General features: G+C 45.2%; 1 protein-coding gene across 5 annotated transcripts in view; it reads left to right on the top strand.

Annotated features, from left to right (window-relative positions):
• The window catches only part of SRGAP2 (SLIT-ROBO Rho GTPase activating protein 2), a 101,163-nt gene that overhangs the window by 71,249 nt on the left and 10,452 nt on the right, over nt 1–19,462 (top strand). For all 5 annotated transcript variants that reach the window (XM_032203067.1, XM_032203068.1, XM_032203070.1 and 2 more), the window contains exons 10-18: nt 141–225; nt 2,895–2,922; nt 4,591–4,621; nt 5,636–5,696; nt 7,696–7,773; nt 9,606–9,740; nt 11,146–11,251; nt 12,141–12,365; nt 15,526–15,605. In XM_032203067.1, the coding sequence (XP_032058958.1) occupies nt 141–225; nt 2,895–2,922; nt 4,591–4,621; nt 5,636–5,696; nt 7,696–7,773; nt 9,606–9,740; nt 11,146–11,251; nt 12,141–12,365; nt 15,526–15,605 (829 nt within the window). The remainder of the gene's footprint in view (nt 1–140; nt 226–2,894; nt 2,923–4,590; nt 4,622–5,635; nt 5,697–7,695; nt 7,774–9,605; nt 9,741–11,145; nt 11,252–12,140; nt 12,366–15,525; nt 15,606–19,462) is intronic.

The following is a 19,462-nucleotide window of genomic DNA, read 5'->3' on the forward strand; positions in this document are numbered from 1 at the left end:
GGGGGTTAGTGCCTCCTTTGTGCTGTGTAAATTCTGATGCAATTCGGTATTTGCAGTTATGTTCAGCATCCAGTAACCTAAAGATGCTATCAAAGAAATCCACTGTCTTCTCCTGATCTTGTTTTTTTCCACTTTCACAGAAAATGAAAGAGTATCTGGAGGGCAGGAACCTGATAACGAAGCTCCAGGCCAAGCACGACCTTCTTCAGAAGACCCTGGGAGAAAGTGAGTCCGGGAGCTGCTTGCCCCTGCTCGCCAGGCTGGTGTGCTTGCTGCAGTAGTCAGCTGAGCACAGCTGCCTTGGATTACTGGTGCAAAGTGGGCACGTTCACGTTTTATGAATTTATTTCTTTTCCAATCTGCATGATGGAGAAGCCAAATGACCTACATGGCTGCTTGATGAATGGCGAACAGAAAATGCTTAATGAGTCACTAATGCACATCGCTGGTTTGTTAACATGAAGTGGATGCCCCCTCGTTCATCCTGCCCCCTCCCCTTCGCCTGATAGTCTGTATTGGGGTAAACCTTGTGATTTACGGGTTACTGAGTAGTTTAGAAGCATTGCCTCATTAGGCTGATCAGAAGTTCAATTTGCATGGCAGATGAGCTGCTTCTCACCTCCGTGGTTCAGTCCAGACCAAGGTAACGTGTGTGAGCGTGGGCTTTTGTAGGGAATAACAAACGTATCTTACATGCTCTGAAATTTGTTGCCTATCTGCAGGGCAGGAGGCAAGGGGCAGCAGCCAGACCTGAATATGCATTTGCTATTAGTGTCAGAACAAAGGAAGATTTCTTTCCCTTCATGGTATGGGCAAATCCTGTTGGCCAAACACGCTTAAACTATGCATCCAAGTTTCCATAGAAACCTGTCTGCCTCGTGTTTGTAGAGGAGGTTTAACAGCCTAAATGTCAGGTCAAAAAACGGCTCAACTCATTCCTGGGTTTATAGGGCAGAGCAAGGGCTCGTGTTTTGTTGTGTAACTTAACTGGACTCCCCACAGTTTATGGTGTGTAAATCTTCTGAATGAAAACTTAAACAGCGTGTGGTCTTTTAAGCGCTTTCCTTTCAGTTAAAAAATGTACTATAAAAATAAAATAGTTATTGCTGCAGTAATTAAGAGCTTCAGGTTTATCAGACCAGAACTACTACAAGGTAAGGGAGAACGTTGTCACCGCGTCCTGCGTTGGTTCAGGTTCCTCGTCTCCATCTGCCCTGTAAAGAGGGTGGATGAAGCCAGAGATCTGTGTCCTTAGGGTATTTTTCTTCTGCCTCTGAGTATCTCCCAGTGACACCCGTGCTGCCCCTGTGACTAATCACATTCCTGGATCATAGCTGACCTCTGCATACCGAGCCCTATTTCCTCGTAACCTGCCTGCCCCTTGAACTGAGCTCAAGCTGTGGCGGGGGGGAAAGAGGAGGAAATTAAAAGCGATTCCTCTATTGCTCTGTAGGTTTAAAGGCTGCTTCTGTTTTTGTGGGGTTGCTTTGCAGCACCAGGGCTTTCTTAGCCACCCTGTGAAGGGACCCAGTGTATGTCAGGCTGAGCTCCAGCAGCTTCTGAAAAATTCACTCCTGTCATCTGGGAGATCAAAAGGAGCTGAGCGAGTGAGGTACATTCCGTCTCCAAAATCATGCGAGCAGGTTAATGGTATGAACTGGGACCATGCCTAGGCTTATTCATAAAATGTCACTTAAATGGGAAATGAACAAATAAAATTCCTTTCACAAGTCCCAGGAGCATGTTTAGAAGTTTGGTTAAAAATGTTCATACAGCTGCGTGTCTTCGGTCCCTGGAAGGTTTGCGGGTTTGTTAAGATTTTTATTCTTCTTTGCCCCATTCTCAGGTGACATTTATTAGTCCTCTTGCAAATTACCTTAATCTAAAGATGACAAGTTCCAGTAATAAAAATAGCAGCAAGTCTCCCATCTACAAGTAATTACGTCCCTGCCTACTGTACACATTTGTCACTGTAATGTAGGAGCCCCTTGATGTTGCCTCAGCCATGTAATTTATATATATGAATATTCTATGATGGAAATGGGACAGATGGCTGGAAATTCTGCTTCAGAATAACATTTTCATGTAAATTATGCACTGTTTTGGCTTTACGTGCGGAGAGGAAAGTAGCTTTCAAGATGCGTTCAACTAATTGTCAGCCGTCAGCAATTAGAATTTTCCCTCCTTCATTCTTCCGTGTCCCCAGGAGCAGGAGGACGTTGTAGGGAAGGTGGATTTTCAGCTATTGTAAAATCAGCGTGGTTTCACTGACGATGATCTGGCCAGTACAATTCCCAAAAGCACATTCTAGTTTTCTGTCTCTTACTCCTTGCTGGGCTATTTTAAAACGCTGCCTGCGTTAGCAGTAGTTGTTAGCTTGGCTGCTTCCTCACAAACCCAATGCAAGTTAATGGAACGTTTTTATAAATATGTTTGTGGAAAATATCATTAAACGTCTGCCTCCCAAAATAGCCGAATGCTAGCACGTTCGTCTGTGGGCTAACAAATCTGTGAATGTTTCCAATCTCGCTGAGTGGCTTTATAAAGTATAATCTCTCTCCCTACTGATTCCCCTGGGAAGGGGGAAGGCAGGGAGAGGTTGACAAGCCCAGTTTTTTGGCAGGAGAAGTCAACAATTAGAGTGTGCAGAGAACCAATTTTCAAAAACAATACTTTCCAAAGAGTCCTTGGGCAGCCCAAGCTGCTTTCTGCGTTTCCTGGGCAGCTGCAGGGAGGACAGGCTCCAGTGGTCCCCTGGGCAGGGGACAGCCACGTCCAGCCCCCCGCCTCTGGCTCTTCTCCTTCCCCTCCTTCCCAAAGTGGCTTTACAAAGCAGCCAAAGGTATTTTCCTGTTCCTCTCTCTAATACTATATTTTTTCCTTCTTCCCCACAGGTCAAAGGACTGACTGCTCCCTTGCCAGGTAGGTGTGGCTCAAGGAATCACTTTTTAAGGAAAATCTGCTGCAAATTCATTGCTGTAGATCGGTGGCCAGCCCAGGACATGCATGTGTTCAAAAAAGATACTCATATAGCTAATCCATAACCAAATTCCTGCTAGTTCATGATACGTTTTCTCACCCTGGTGCATCCAATCCAGATGAGGGAGGAGGTGGGCAGGAGTGAGAAACTGTTAAATTTGGCACCGTCATCCAGAGTATTCTTTGAACTAAGATTTGAACAGACACATTGCCATTCCTGTCAGAGCAGAGGGCCCAGGGACTGCAGGGTGTGCAGGGCTGAGCCCTGTTGTGAGCCAGGGAGGAGAAGGAGATGGCCCAGGGCCTTTTTGCGCTGTCCTGGTGATGTTCTCTGCCCTGCCCTGGCACTGGATTGCAGCAGTGCAGAGGCCCTGGAGAATTAACTTCTCCTTTATAATTAGGACCAATCGCAGAGCAATAACTAACCTTCTCTTGATGGGGTTTTTATAAAACATAACAAATCTCCATCTCCAAATTGATGGATTCAAGCAGCTCCGCTGGGCACGAGGAGCTGGAGCAGGGGCTGTGCATCATCCTGCCGGTTTAACAAAAGGAAGGTGATTACTGCTGATCCAGAGTCATTACTACTTTTCAAATTCCTTACAGCAAAGCAAAGCTGACAGGTCCTAATTAGAGCCTGACATCTGTAATAATAAAATATTATTCATCATGAAACAATTTTAAATATCAAAGAATCATTACTGCTAATAGTTTAAAATAGACCATATTGTCTGTGACAGCCCATGGAATCTGATTTTTTTTTTCATTCAGTGTTTTTGATTTTTTTTATAAAAGGAATTTCCCCTGAATTAACACATTGCACAGTCTTTTTAAAAATCACAGTTCTAATCACCTTATTTATAATTCAGCAGCCATCTGCCCTTGCAGGGAATTGGCTTGAATGAGAGACATTAGGGCCTTTCTACCATTATCTCTTATGCTTCATTTTTACCAGAAACTATAGGAATTTTAAACCTCATTAATAAATTTTGAGGGGGAAATCCTGGCAAAGGAAGGCTTTTTCCTTTTTTTTTTTCTCCAGTTCCTGTCTATCAACATAGCTGAATGAGACCGTGATGGTTTAAACTGGAATGGCTTAGCCCGGCTGGTGCGTGCTGGAGTTTGAGGGGTTTTATTTATTTATTTGAAGTCTCTCACGAGCTGTAACAAGGGATCCGCAGTGACAGTTGTTGGCAGCACAGCAGGAGGACAGCCTGCTCCCACCTGCTTCCCCCCCTCCGCAGCGAGGCTCTTCTCGAGAAGTGCTCTGAGCAATTTATAACAAACTTCATCGCGAGCGAGGAGCCGCATAGAGCAGGTTTCCATATGGTTGGAATTAAAATGTCAAGGGTAATCTTTTGTCAAAGCAGTGGACTCCCTTGTGTCTGTTTCAGGTTTTTAGTGATTTAAAGTCGCTTAAAATCTTCTGAAGTTCCAGAAATTGAATGAGACTAAGTCATTATGATTGACTTGTGTATCTGACTCCTTCCCTCCTCCAAAATCAGCATGGTTTGGAATACCAAACAAGCAAGAACTGCAATATTAGAGGATTGTCTTGACTTTTTCTCTTCTCTGTTTTTCTCCCTGCACCGACTGTTCTGATCCCATCAGCGGCAGACGCAGCTCCACGATAAGGAAGCAGGTAATAAATGTTTGCCTAGGTAATGAGCCAGGGGTGCGTGTGTGTGTACGTGCAGCTGGAGACAGCTGGAAAACAGGAGTATTTTTACCCTTCCCTCCTTTCCTTACGTCAGCCATTTCGTTTCTGTTTAACTGGAACTAGCGTCTGCTAATTCAGTAACTGAAATCAATAAAGATGGATCCGCAGCCTTGATTCGTTGTGTTTGACAGAATTTTATGATGATTTTAATCTGTCAGTGGTTTGGAGAGATCTGGAACCAAAAAAGCCAAACAGCCTTGAGCTGTCTGGACAGTCATGGTTTATGGGCTTCATGCTGTCATATTTCTTTGTCTCCTTTCCCTTGATTTTCTCTCTGGAATGCTGTTAAAGCAGCACCTGCTTGCTTGGGCCTTCTTAGAACAAAGATTTAAAACAGCAACGCCTTGGGTTCCTGGCTCCAGTGGATAATCTATTACTTTTAAGTAATGCGTTTCTTTGAAATATGGGAAAAAATCTAACATAGTAGTTTGGGAATTCCAGTCTTCCTGTTGTCTTTTGGCCGTTTTTCTTTTTTCTCTTCTTGTTTGTTTGTTTGTTTGTTTTGTTTTGTTTTGTTTTTTGTTTTGTTTTTTGTAAAAAAAAGATTTTGGTAAGCTGGCCAAGCTTGCATTCTTGGAACACATTATGCTCTGGGTTTTTGGAGGCTTTGAAGAGGTTCGCATTCATCAGCAATCATTGCAATGAGTCCAGATGAGAATTTCTAGTCCTGTTTCTATAAGACAGTCTTTTACTGTGCGTAATTCTGTCTATTTCTACGTGGTTTGGGATGGGTAAGATAGGTAAGGGTGCTTCCCTCCTCACTGTAGAGGCAGGCGCGGCAGTGCACATCAAGCAAACCCCACTACCCCATCCCACCTTCTAGTCGAAGGTATTGCTCCTCTGTAACGTTTGAATTAGTATTTCACGACGGTATGTTTTGATCTTTCTTGCCATCACTCTGCATTCTGACTGCTCTCTTTCTTTGTCTGTGTGCAGGATTCCTCGCAAGCCATTCCCCTGGTTGTGGAGAGCTGCATACGATTCATTAGTAGACACGGTGAGTTTATGGACAAGAAGTGTCCTGTTTTATATCACCATTCATTTCATAGAAATAGAAGCCTTCTGAAATGCTCCAAGCAGCTTGGCACACGATACTTACACAGAATAATACTAAAGACTGCAAGATAAAAATCTTGCACTGACTTTTTGGCTGTGTTCTTGGTATTGTGTGTGATTTTTGTAAATGGATACTGCAAATAACCGACACTGTAAGGATGGAGCTGCAAAGTGTCCTTCCAGCAATATCACTTCTGTTTCCTCTGAAATAAGGTTCCCATCCTGAAGTACCACTCATGCCTCACCTCCCATCACCTGCTTTGAGGCCTGAAATGTGGCCTTTACCGATAATAATTACGCTTTTCCTAGAGGAGGAGGAATGCTCCAAGTGTTAGAACGTAGGAGGTCAAGTAGTCAATTTATTGCTTGCTTATTGCCACAATGAGATGATTTATCCCTGTTTGAGTTTGACTTCATAGCCTTGAAAGCTGTGAAAGATTCTATAGGTTTGTTTTAATTTGTTTTCGTTTTTAATCAATATCATCTGTTAGTAGCATGTGAAACAGCTGTTAATTAACATATGTAGAAAGAGGTTGAATTTATCTTCATTAACCAAGACACAGAGCCAGATAGCAGGTCCTGTTTCATTTTCCTTGTCTAATTACCATTTCACTTTAGAAACTATAATCTGGAGTCTCATTCTCATCATCACCTGGAAGAACCAATTGTTGTAAAACTTTACTAAGTTGGTAATTGGACATTTGCTGGAGAAATCATTGAAACCGTGTTGAAATGTAAACCAAAGCATGATAGAGCAGTGCCATCAGGAGATTTTATTTTTAGAAGCTTATTGCTGGTCAGCTGGACTGGCTTAGATCATCGACAGAAAGATTTTCCAACAAGCTCAGCTGATGTCTGCACCGAATGTCATACCATGGCCTAAAAGTGTAGTTTGGAATTCGAAGGAAAGTGCTTTTAAATGACAAATACACCTAGACAGAAGAAATCAGAAAACTGATTGCCTGACACAATTATATTGTAGGAATTAATTTTGTTGGAGGCAGCCGGAGTGACGTTTGGCCATGTTTCACCGTGTAGCTGTGGGATGCGTGTCGTTCTCCTCCTTGCTTCTCTGTGCTTGGGATTTGCTTTTCCCTGTTGTGTAGCTGCATGTCACAGCTGCTAGATGCAGCCGTATACTACAGAGGTTTCGTGGCATTGTGATTAAAACAGTAGCAGAAATTGAGAGGAATAGCAGGGCACAGATGCATTCGAGAGAGCTTATTGGTTTATAGCCATCGTTATAAATAAAGCAGAGACATTGCACCATCCCCTGTTTCAGAAAGCACACAATTAAAAGGCCTGAATGAATACAAGTTGATTTTCCAGCTGTGAAGACTACTTTGCTGATTATTTGAGCTGTGGCAGTTACTCATCCTACACATAGCAACAAAATCATTGCGATGGCAGCATGCTGGAACGTCTCGCCTACTTGATAATTGGTTTTCATGACTTTGCTAATACCAGCATTTTAGCAGGAGCATCTCAAAGACTGTCCTGGAGCCCTAGATACCGGGTCATGCTGGAGGAATTAAATGTTTCCGTTTCAATTGGCTGATTTGCCCTGGGCCTTTGTGGCATCGCTCTTGAAAAGTAAACTGCTTCATTGTGCAGTTGGCCATATTTTACTTCTGGCTGATGTATTGTTAGCTTATGGCTTTCTCTGGCTTGTAAAATCCTTTGGGATCCTTCAGGGTAAAAGATGACAGGCACGGCTGCTACATCTAAGTTATTCTGTCAATCCACTAGGAAGGGCTAATATGTTTTCTCATTGGTGCCAAGCTCTGTTTTTACATACTATGTACGTGCGTGGACCCGAAAGAGAAGATGGTTTTTCAAAGATCATGCTTTTGTCTGGGTTTGTTTCCTTTATCGGATATGATGAGGGTGCCAGCTGATTTTATGCCTCTTACCAACATCTCTTTCTTACTGTCTCCCAGGTTTGCAGCATGAAGGAATATTCAGAGTGTCTGGGTCACAAGTCGAAGTGAACGACATTAAAAATGCATTTGAGAGAGGTAAGGAGGATCTGTTCCACTATCTCAGAAATTATTGCCAAATGTATTAATTCATGTAAGTGTTCCGAAATGGCGTGTTTTGAATGCAACTTGCATTTTGTCCCTTCATTTTTTGTTTCCTAAGTGGCTGTAGCCCAAACACTTCTCTAGTGCTCATTAACCTTGAACGCTCAGTGTTGTTTGGCATTAGGCTTTATATCTTGTAGGCTGTCTGTATAATAAATATTCTGAGCTCGGTCCTCTCTCACGTCCGATAATTTATTGATTATATGCAACACTAAAGAATATAGGGAAATTCATTATTGGATGTAACTGTGTTTTTCTACGTGAGTCCCTGTACCCTCTGCAAGCTCTTTGTGAACAGACCGGCTGCTGGAGAAGGAAATTTTGTGTATTCCATCTTCTGGTGGCTTGGCCACATTTACTTTAAATATCAGCAAGGGATAGAATGAATTTCAAAACGCTGTAAACTTGATGTAGCTTTTAATAGATTTGATTTTCTATGTAAAGAACCATTCCATACAAAGGCAAAGAATGGCTGGGAGCCTCCTGACTCATCAGCTTCTCTCTGGGCTGCTCGCCCTAGCAGAGCAGGTTCAGAAGAGTTTGCTTTTTAGGTAATCCTGCAGCCCCTCTCCCCACTAGTACTTGGGTCACTGCAGACACCAGGGCTCATGTTAATTCTCTGAACACATCACTCTAAAAAAATACGGTTGGTATGTTTCTGTGCTTGCTGTCGGGAGAGACGAGCAGTAATTAATTAAGTATAGCAAGTTTATATTGCTTTTGGGAAGAGAGGAGTTTAATGGATAACGTGGCATCTAATTTCATCTGCCTTTGTCTCCATCTATCTGAGAATTAAAATCTTCAAGAACAGAGCAGGCAGAAATGTGTATCATAGTCTGTGAGTAGAGACTTGATAAGAGACTGAAAGACCCCTTTTTAAATGAAGGAAATGCTCGTTGTGGGAAAATAGCCACTTGTTCCAGCAGTAACATGCAGAAATAGAGGTGATTTTTTTTTTTCCTTCATCTCACTTGTCTTTGGAAAGCATATGATATACAGAACTGACAAAGTTAACAATAATGTCTCTGCAGTTTATTACCTTGCCCAGAACCCTTGGTGGCAGTTAATACCAAGGATAATGCTCCAGTTTATAGTGGCCCATTTATTATCCAGCGTGTTATTAAGATAATAGGCAAGCTTTGGTAATTCCAGTCACATAATGGATATATATAGCTTCAATCTGAGGTTTGCCCCATCATTAAATCTAATTATATCTGATAGGGAGTTTTCCATAGGGAACAACTCCTTAAGTGGGCACCTTCTTTTGGTGATACAGGCAAACAGTGGCATACCTACAGTGACAAATTCTTTGTCCCAGAAACACCCCCTGCAATTCAGCGTCCTGCTGAGCCCATAGAAGATGCTCGTTGGCCTCTTGCACGTGCACTAAATCAGTTGAGCTCCAGTTGTAAGTGTGCACGAAGACAAACAGGCTCCCGGACCTGCGCTGTGTTCCCCTCGGTGGTGGCTCTGTGCAGCTCACACCCTACCAAAATACCTGAAGCACCTGTGCAGGGCTGTGAGCCGGTGTCAGACCGAGCTGGCTGGTAGAAAGCTGCCCCAGGTCTCCAGGGATGCTGTCAGACGCTTCCCTTCCTGCTGCTGTCTGCAGGGGAGCTCTCCCTCTGCTGATTCTAGTTGGAGTAGGTGGGATCGGCGTCGTGCTGCATAAATCTTTTTCTCCAGCTGAGTTGCATCCTTCCCGTCTGATTCCTTTCTCCAGTATTCTGATTTTTCTTGCCTGTTTCTTTTTGCTTGGCACCAAGGTGAAGATCCATTGGCTGGGGACCAGAACGACCATGACATGGATTCGATAGCAGGAGTTCTGAAGCTCTATTTCCGAGGCTTGGAGCACCCTCTCTTCCCCAAGGATATCTTCCATGATCTGATTGCCTGTGTCAGTAAGTATATGAAGATCTGAAAGGAAATCAGATGACTTTTTTCAATCTCATCTTCCATTTTTTTCTTCTCTCCCCCAACTCTTTTTTCTGACTCCAGAGTAAGCTTTTATGGCTTCTGAGGTGGGCTTTGTGTTGCACAGGTATTGTAGTCACTGTTAGCCAGAGGCTGGGCAGTTATCTGCTTACAGCCATCCTTATTCTGATAGGATTTTTTTATAGAAATGAACAAGGAGATAGAACTGAACAGATTTTAAGGGCTGTCTTGTGGATTTTTCTGAGACAGTGCTTTGTGACAGGGTAATTTAAAAAAAAAAAAAAAAAAGAATAGAAACCTCCACTTCTGGAAAAATAATCTTTTAAGACCTTTCATCAGAGGTGTCAGAAATGCATTCTTGGAAATGGGAAGCATCTCCAGGAGGGTTTCTGCCCTGTCTTTTCCCTAGTGTTAATGGATGCCCTGGCTTTATGTCTACTGCCATGCTCCTGCATGCTCTGTTTAGCTAGCAAGGCAGTAGTCATACACCTTTTAGCTTCGTGACCATGAGGATCCATCTATTGACTCTTGTTAAAGAATTTCAATCATGAGGGCGGTCACAGTCCAGTTGTTAACATTTTTATTGTTTTTTAAAGCGGTTTTGGTGGGCAGGGGGCTGTTTGTGTTTTTGTACTTGAGCAACCTCATTTTAAATGGCCTGACTATTGCCATGCTGCTCAGAAGGAATGAATGATTCCATTGTCCCCGTCATGAAATAGCCTTTGCGGTAGCAGCCTTTGAAGCAAAGCAGAAGATAACTGCTTCTAAAATGACTCGTGGTTTTCTTCTGATAAATGCATTTACAGAGTTGAATTCACATTATATAAAAAGAAAAATCTGCTTCCAAATAAGTTCTCCTTTCTGAGATGATTTATGCTGCCCACTTATTTCTCAGTAGGCTGCTGCACACAGAGCTTTTTGCCTCACCCCTTAACTATGTTAATTTTCCATTGAGTGTTGTACAATTTCTTTTTTAAACACCCACCTTTCTAAGCTAACTTGAATGAGCTATTGTGTCAGAGCTATTGAAAGAGATGACATCCAGTGCTCCCACGCGAGGAAGGAGCTTGCAGTGAGGCTTCACGTGTTCAGGGACCTTCACTGTCAAAGGCATCATGAGCAGGTTCTGCAGCCTTTGTGTTCCCATGCCAGGCAGCTGCTGAATCCAGGAAATAGGCAGACCCTTCCTTGCTGTGCTGCTGCGTTGGCTTCCCCTTTTTTATATATATATATATATATATATATATATATATATATAAAAATATACATTTTGCCCAGGACCTATCATATTTTACTGGCTGAACTCGGAGTCGGTGGAAAGTTGTGGCTATGGTGGGGTTGTAACTCTGTGGTGCTCCTTTTTCTTTTCAGCAATGGATAATTTACAAGAGAGAGCGCTCCACATCCGGAAGGTGCTTCTGAACCTGCCTAAGACCACTCTGATCGTAATGAGATACCTCTTTGCATTCCTCAATCAGTGAGTATCCTTCAGAGCGCCATGGTCCTGCTGTGTGTAGCGCTGGGTGTAAAGGGGTAGGTGGCAGAGCCAGCCCTGGTGTTGCTGTGTGCAGTCTGAGCAACAGTTCAAGGTGCAGATGTCTTGAGCTTCCCATTGCATCTGTCTTCCTGGGCTTTTGAGCCTTGCTGAAATTTATCCTGATATTAATGCAATCGCAAAGGAGCTCCAGAAATGAAAGTGAATAATGTGCTGGTAAACTAACCAAAAAGTAATACAAAGGAAGCAGAAATTGGGCCCCACACCAGCGAGGAACAGTGTGTGCTAAGTATTGTGAGTGATGGAGAGTGAGTTTATTTTTTTACTGTCCATCACATCTGGCTGGTTCACTGGACAGCTTGACAGCAAGAAAGCAGTAGCTTCTTCCAGTACCATGGTCTCAACGCCTGTGGTAGCATAAAAGGAAAAATGTCCTAACTAGAAGTTAGCAGATTTAAATGTTCTCTCATTCCTGTTGAGATTGGTAGTGTTCGGTCTAAATGCGATGCTGCTGTTCTTCATCATGCTCATCTTAAGAGCAAGAACACAAAAAAAGAGATTGCATTAGGAAATATTCTAAATCTATATAAGGAGGTTAAACTATAAACGGGGATTTGAGCAGTGCTGGGATCAAATCAATAAGGCTTTTAAAGTCCCTTTGGGGTTTCTCTTTCATTTCTTTGTAAATGCCATCAGTCTGTCATTTTTTTCATATGAATCCAGAACATTCACATCCCAGCAAATCAGCTTTAACAGCAGAAAGCCCGAAACAAACCTTCCCCCCTCATCTGTGTTCTCCAGCAGATGATGGCAATGACTGATAATGTTGTTTTGTGTTGTTAACCGTCCTCCCCGCTTCTGTCTTCTGCAGTTTATCTCAGTTCAGTGAAGAGAATATGATGGATCCCTACAATTTAGCCATCTGCTTTGGGCCAACGCTGATGTCGGTGCCTGAAGGTCATGATCAAGTCTCTTGCCAAGCTCATGTCAATGAACTAATCAAAACCATCATCATCCAACATGAGAACATCTTCCCAGGACCAAGGGAGCTGGAGGGTCCAGTCTATAGCAGAAGTGGAAACACTGAGGATTATTGGTATGATAGATATCACTGAGGAGAAAATGAACGGGTGCATATTTTCTTACTGGTTAGCGTGCTCCTGTCATGCATTCTGCATTATCTTAAGTCAGTACTCAAGCGTCTAGCCTCTCAAATCTGTATCATGCAAGAGAAGATGGCTCTGGTATCCCTGGAGAGTCATCAACTTGAAAAGAAATAAGCTGTTAGTAAGTAGCTATTGACTTCTCCAACCTGTGCCCACTTATCTTGAAGGATAAGGTTGTGCAAGGATTTTCTTGGATATTCTGGTTCTTTTTTTTTTTTTATTTTTATTTTTATTTCCCTCCTGCTTTTGCATTTGCTGCATGTCTCAAGTGGCTTTTCTTCAGAGGTAAGGTCACTTGCAGCTGAACCTAGAGAACCGTGGCACAGTTTAATTTTCAGGACAGCACTGGTGGAGGGGGGAGGGAGGAGGGAGGAATGCGAAATCACCATTTCCATCCAGCTTAAAGCTCTGGAGGCCTGGCAGCGTGCTCAGTCTGAGAGCAACATCTGGAAACAATTCAGCCAGCGCGGCTCCTGTCATCTGGGGTGGAAGGTGGGGGAAGGAAAGGAGGTGTTTTCTTTCCTACTGGCCAGGCTGATCTCTCCCACTGAAAACGAGGAATGTTAAATTGTGTCCTGCTTCTCCCCCCCCAGATCCCTCCTCCACTGTCCCAGGAATGCAAATGATTATTTTCATACACTAAAACAAATATGTTTTAAAATGAAGTCACTCTGGTGACAGAGCTAGCCTTGTTCCCCAGCTTGTTTCAGAGGAGCTCTGACTATCAGCTCACTCCGTGTATGTGCAGCAAGGAGCAGCTACTTTCTGAAGAAAACTTGCCAGTGCCTCTTTTGGAAAACTTACTGAATTTTACCCTTCGTTCTGATAGTTTTCATTGATCTTATATAGAAATGAGTTGTATAGGAAAAAAATAAGAATTTTAAAACCATCAAGAAACAAATCGACAAGAGTGTTCGTCACGTAAGATGGAGAGAACAAAAACGTGGAATGTGCAGCACAGCCTCTAGCACGTGTAACACTTGGGTGTATACAACCTCTGGTGTGTGTAGCATCAGTACATAGGATGCAAAATGTCCTGGAAGGTAATACCACTTTTCTGAGGGCACTCTTTTTTTTTTTCATTGCCCTTCCTAACCGCTCTGACCTGAGACCCATTAAGCAGAGAAGGGTAGAAGCGAGCAGGGGAGGCTGCTTAATAAAGCCAGGAAGAAGCATCTGGTTCCCATTCGAGCCTTCTCACAGCCCTGGTATTTAGATAGCTGCTAGCGATTGCCCACAGGGCTCCTTGCTGCAGAGCGTGCGAGAAGCAGAGTGAATCTGTTTAGTTTAGCTGATTCATCAGGGAATGAAGTCTGCCGCGTTTGTAATTGCATCGTGCCACTTCACTGCCCCGAGCCGTCTCTTTGCTTAGGAGCTTGCAGGCGATGCTTTGGTGCTCGGGCTGCCGGGGCTCGGAGCCGTGGCTCGCGTGCCTGGGCTCTTGCAGCTTGGGTCGGCAGCTGCCCAGGAGGCTTGGAGCAGCTTGCCTCAGGCAGAGGAGAACAGGGCAAGGTTCAGACTGAAATTCAGGGCTGTGATGCAGGCATCTTTGAAACACCGCCTGTGATTCAAGCCTGGCACTGGGCTGCCTCTGCCTGTCCATCTGACGGTGCAGAACGGCTTGGTGTAAGCAGCGTACTCAGTGCAGGAGCCCGCATCCTGGCAAGCAAGACCCTGGGCGTGCAGGGGAGATGGTGGCGTGGAGATGCTCAGCTGGCATTGCCTTCCTCTGGCAGCCACACTGCTTTCACACCGACCCCTTGGAGTGAAGGCCAGCAGCCTGGTGCTTCTCCTTGGGGCGCCCTGGGGCTCGCACAATGCAGGGTTGTTGGTGGGAAGCTCCATGGGAGACATGGGTAGAAGGAGGCATGAGTAGGAAGAGGCATGGATAGACGGAGGCATGGACAGAAAGAGGCATGGATAGAAGGAGGCACTCGATCCTCCTCTCTGCAGCATTTGGGTCTCCGGCGTTGGCTGTGCGCGACATTACTTCACAGTCTGCATGAAACTTTAGCCCTCGGTGCTGTATTCCTCTTGGGAGTCCCTTTTGGCTTCGAGTTCTTCTGTAAACTTTATTAAGTAGCACGAAGGCTTTGCGAAGGATGAGAGGCTGATTCCTGAGGCACTGACTCAGAAGATGGTGGCGAAGCTGCGTGTCGTGGATTGAGCATAAAGAGACGCTAGAATTACTCAAACATTTTACCCCTTCTTTTTTGTCTTTTTTTCTCCCTCCTTTAAAAGAGCAGATTACCACAATGGGGTTTTTAAAAGGAAAGCACTGTGATCACTTTTACCATTGTAAGGCCAAACAGACAGGTTAAGCTATCGCTTTGTGAAGAGAAGTCAACATGGCCTTGAGGAAGAGTGAGGGCTGGCTCGGGCTGGCACACAGGGACTTTAGCCTTGTCTCCAGGGACCAGTCTTTGCATTACTTTTATTTATGTATGTATTCCAAGAACATGACCTTCCTGTGCCACTTGCTGCCTGTTGAGAGCTTTTCTTCATGCAAAACGTAAACGAGGACTCTTGGTGTTCCAGGTGCTCTGTAAATAAAGGCTCCGGGCTGAGGGAGCCGTTCAGTGGAATGGGTTGGACAATTCGGTTGTGATAAAAGGGGAAGAGGGAGATGACAAACTCAGACCTGGAAATATCGCTCTGAATTTAGAAACAATTTCCCCCAGGAAGTGGCAGCTATCTCATCAGTCATGTAATGAGCTAATTAGAGCAATGGAGAATACAGCTGGGGGAATAATTCTGGCATGGCAGAGAGGAGCTAGACCCAACATGCCATTGCTGTCTGACTTCTAAACATCTCCAGGGGGCTGGGTTTCAAGATCTGAAGTTAGGCTCCTGATAGCACACAGAAGGTTGACAAAGACATTCAGTTTGTTTAAGCAAGGAAGGGCTTAGCTTGATTGATTTTTACACGCTGACTTGAGTACGTGCAAATGCATCCATGGAGTTTCTGTCAGAGTGGAACCTGGATATTGACCTCCTAAATGGGTGTTCCTGATTGCCTTTGATTTCTGTAAATGAGGGAACTCGCTTTCCACCAGTGTAAAGCACTGTCTGTTTTTCCTTCTGCTGTAGTGAAAGTCCTCACGGAGAGAGAGCCTCGACAGAAGACTCGGTGCAGGACGTCACGGCTGAGCACCACACCAGTGATGATGGTAGGCAGTGCTCAGTAACTCTCTGGTTAGCTGGTGTAACCTGCTCTGGGGGAGGCAGGGAAGGGGGTACCTTGCAGTTAAATCCGAAGTGGAGTTTAAATCGTAACCATCATTTGAAACATCACATGCAGCATTTGATGCCAAAGAGTAAAAATAGGTAAATTCTAAAAATTCCCATCGATCCCACACCCTTTTAAAGTATCTCGTATTCCAAGGGTATGTCACTGTAGCAGCAGGCCTGGGCACACTCGGTGCTGTTTGAGCTCATCTATACCTTAGAAAGGTTTTGGAGTTGGAAGACACAAGGCAAGCACAGAGCCAAAGGCTGGATGTGCTTCAGCGTGCTCTCCCAGTCCCCATGGCATGTGCCAGGCAATTCCCCGTTCAGTAGCTTTGGCAGGGGAGCTGTGAGTGCCCTAAGCTGCAGCAGTTCTGCTTCAAGGAAGCAAACAAAATAAAATCAGAACCTGCTTGGCTTGCCTTCCCCTGGAGGCAGGCTTTAGGGTAGAGAGTTCTGGGGTGTCTCTGCTTGATAATTTGTTGGTCTTCCTGAGGAAACTCCCTTCCCCTTCTCGTGGTCTTTTTAGTAAAAAGGGGTGCCAACCCTGAGAATTCCCTGGTATTTTCTAAGGAGAGGGTGACACCGCCCTAGTATTGGGGTGTCAATACTTCCAAAGCTGCTTTCTGCAATGGGGACAGCTGCACGTGAGCCCCATGCAGGGCAGAGGAAAAAATTATGGTACTGATGTGAAACAGCAGAGTGCTGACCAACGTGGAAGGACAACTGACCAAAACAGGACAAAATAGATTTTTCTTCTTGCTTTTTGACCATTTGCAATTGTCTTAAAGTTCTGTGTTGGTTCTACTTGTGGTGGTCTCAGCTGTAAAGGTGGGAGGAAGGTGGCGTTGCCTTCGAACGAGGTAGTGTCATTTCTGAGCTGGTCTTCGGTAATTTACTCATAGCCGTCATCCTCCTGTGCTGCTTTTTGCTCTCTCTGCTCCAGCAGTCGCCTAACAAACCTTTCCCATGGCATTGCTGTGCTCCTGCTGGCTTAATGGTGTTCACACACCAGTAACAAAGTAAACACCGTTTGAGCACTGCTAGAAATGCTGGAAAATGAGTTCTCCCGCAGCAAGGTCAATCACTGTCGCAGCGACTCCTCACCAAGGTTGTTGGGAAGAAACACAAAGACTACAGGAATGAAGCATGAGTTTGCTATCTGTGTCGAACAGGGTGTTCTTTCTGAAAAGCTTTAGTTTCTAAAAAATGCACTAAAACGTGTCCTTTTCAAGTTTGTACCTAAAGGAGGAGTAATTTCGTGGCTGTAATCAAGGGAATCAGGACTGCAACAGCCGGGGCTAAAATCTGCAGGCTGAAACACCACTGGGTGTGCTCTCGTTATTTCGGGGGGGTGTGGGTTAGGTCACGTAGGTAGTCAGGAGGACACAGTGATGGGAAAATGAGCAGCCAGAGATGAGAGAGGGACACTGTTTTACAGCCTCTGGAACAGGATCGCGTGGGGCCCCTGTGCAAGGTAAAACCGGGAGGCGTTTTGGATGGAGTTCTGCAACCTCCACGGAATATTCCATAGGAAGCAGTTGGGAGGGAGAGCTTGGCACCGAAGCAGAGGAGAGCGCGGGGCCTCCGTCCCTGCTGCGGGAACAGCGAGGCCTCGTGCCGTGAGGGCCCTCCCGTCCTTCTCCTGGGGTTCCGCCGTGTTGCACCTCAGGCTGAGTGTCAGCGGTGCTGGCAGTGCCTCGGTCACTCTTGGGGTTGAGATTTTTCTCTCTCGTTCAGCTTTTGGATGAGACCTTTTGTGAGGCTGGACCCTGTCCTCCCAAAGTACGGCCTCACCCCAGCCACCTCTGCTGGCATGGCGGGGCTGGCAGGCCGCAGAAGGGGGATGAGCCCCTTCACCATCTGCAGGTGGTTTTGAACACAAAGAGAGCACACAAGACTGCTAAATGGAAGGAAATGAACCCAACTTCAGAAGAATTGTTTTATGAAGGCTTTCTTAGCTGCCGTGCTGATTCTGAGTGGATCTGTGGCTGCCAAGTGAAATAAATGTGTCTTGGTAATTCCTTGGTGGGGTCTGAGGGCTCAAAGCCCCTCGAGGCTTCAGTGCTTGGGACGTGGTGGCCAAGGGGCTCTGGGGAGCTGCTGTGCTGGGCACGGCGTCTGGAAACAGGCACGAGAGGTCAGAAATGCTGAAAGACGAGCGTGTCGCGTGCTCGTTTCACTGGGGGCATGAGTGGAAAGATTTTAAACTGCTGCTTTTGTGCGCAGGTTCTCAGACTGGCAGGGTTAATTGTTGGGCTTAGCCTTCCTGGGCTGTATTCTCACAGCTTTCTGCTCTGGGCATGAGCGTAGCAGGAAAAAGCTACTGGAAATTAGAGTCTAAAATCACTTCTCTGGATGAAAGCCAGAGTCCTAAAAGGCAAATTGGAAACATAAGAAACCTGAGTGCCGCGCTCATCTGGAACAATAAACACTTCTTAATGAAACAGACGGAATTTACAAAACCGCAGCCCCATCGCCTTCGTAAACAGAGGGGGACACCAAAAACCAGCATTATCAGGTTTTTTTGAATGTTGTGAAGAAGCTGGCTCCAGAGGCAAAGCAAACAAGAGGGAAGCGGAGCCAAAACCAGATAACCGCGTGCTTTGGGGAGTCTGGAGCAGGGTGGCTATCGCAAGACGAAAACATGGCCAGGCTTTTTTCTCCGTTGCTGGTGGCTGAGAGCTGATAATGGGATTTGTGTGAGGCTCACCACAGACTTACCTGAAACGTGTGATTTGAGAGAATTCAGCAGGCCTGGTTTAGTGATGGAGTTCATTACTGGGTGTCAGCCTGGTAGACCCTGTGGCCAACTGCTCTCATCTTACTTTGTAACTCGAGTTGTTGATCGGGGCTCCTCAGGCAGAGCTCAGATGGATTTACACTATTTTATTTTTCTCTAGCCCGGCTGCTGCCTGGGTCAACATTGGAAGACCTAATTCTTGAGCGTATGCCCTCCCAAGGAATAATTGTAAAAGCTGTGGCTCATGTTTGGTTTTCCAGTCCTTTTTGGCTGGTTGTTGCACTGTACAAGCTTCCCATAATGCTGGTCGAGATCTCAGGATGAAATGGCTTATCTTCTCTTCCCCAGGAAGAGGAACCACAAGTCTGTTCCCCTGAGAAAGAGCTCTGTTTCCATGGCTGTGGTGGAAAGCTCCTTTAAAGTAATTAGCAGCTGAAGTCCACTGGGGCCATGTGGTTGAGCTCATCTCCATTCCCCTGATTCCAGAATAGAATTGGGAGCTGGCACGATCTATATTTGGACTCAGCCAATAGCAGATATTTTTTTAAAGTCTTAAAAATAATCCACATGAATTTCATATTGATTTTCCTGAGCGTATAAACGCCTATATTCTCCCCCTGCACAGCATCAGAGTCCTACAGGGACCCAGATCAGTGCCCGGCTGCAAACACGGCGTGGCTGTAATTCTTCCGTGAGCTTTATCAAAGAGGAGCTGTCAGATTTGGGGCACATGGTGCGGCTCCGAGCACAGCCCAGCTGCACAGAGTTGCAGTGCTGGCTGCCGGGTGCCTTTGGTAGCTTCCCCAACAGCTCGATGGAAAGGGCAGGGGTCTGCTCTCCTGGGTCAGGCAAACCTCACAGGCAGCAGAAACTTCCTTCTGAACAGACGCTTAATTTCTGAAGCAGCTTGGAACCAGAGGAGGTTTCTCTTCTTAAACGCTGATAACAGATCCTGCTTGCCAGCCCAGGGAGTTTTGTTTAGCTGCCTTTCAAAAAGCAGATTTTTGGCAGAGACGCATTACTGCTACCCAGTTTTGATTTGTTTTTTTAATAAGG

Source organism: Aythya fuligula, chromosome 25 (genome assembly GCF_009819795.1).
Source record: "Aythya fuligula isolate bAytFul2 chromosome 25, bAytFul2.pri, whole genome shotgun sequence".
In the NCBI taxonomy this organism is placed as follows: domain Eukaryota; kingdom Metazoa; phylum Chordata; class Aves; order Anseriformes; family Anatidae; genus Aythya; species Aythya fuligula.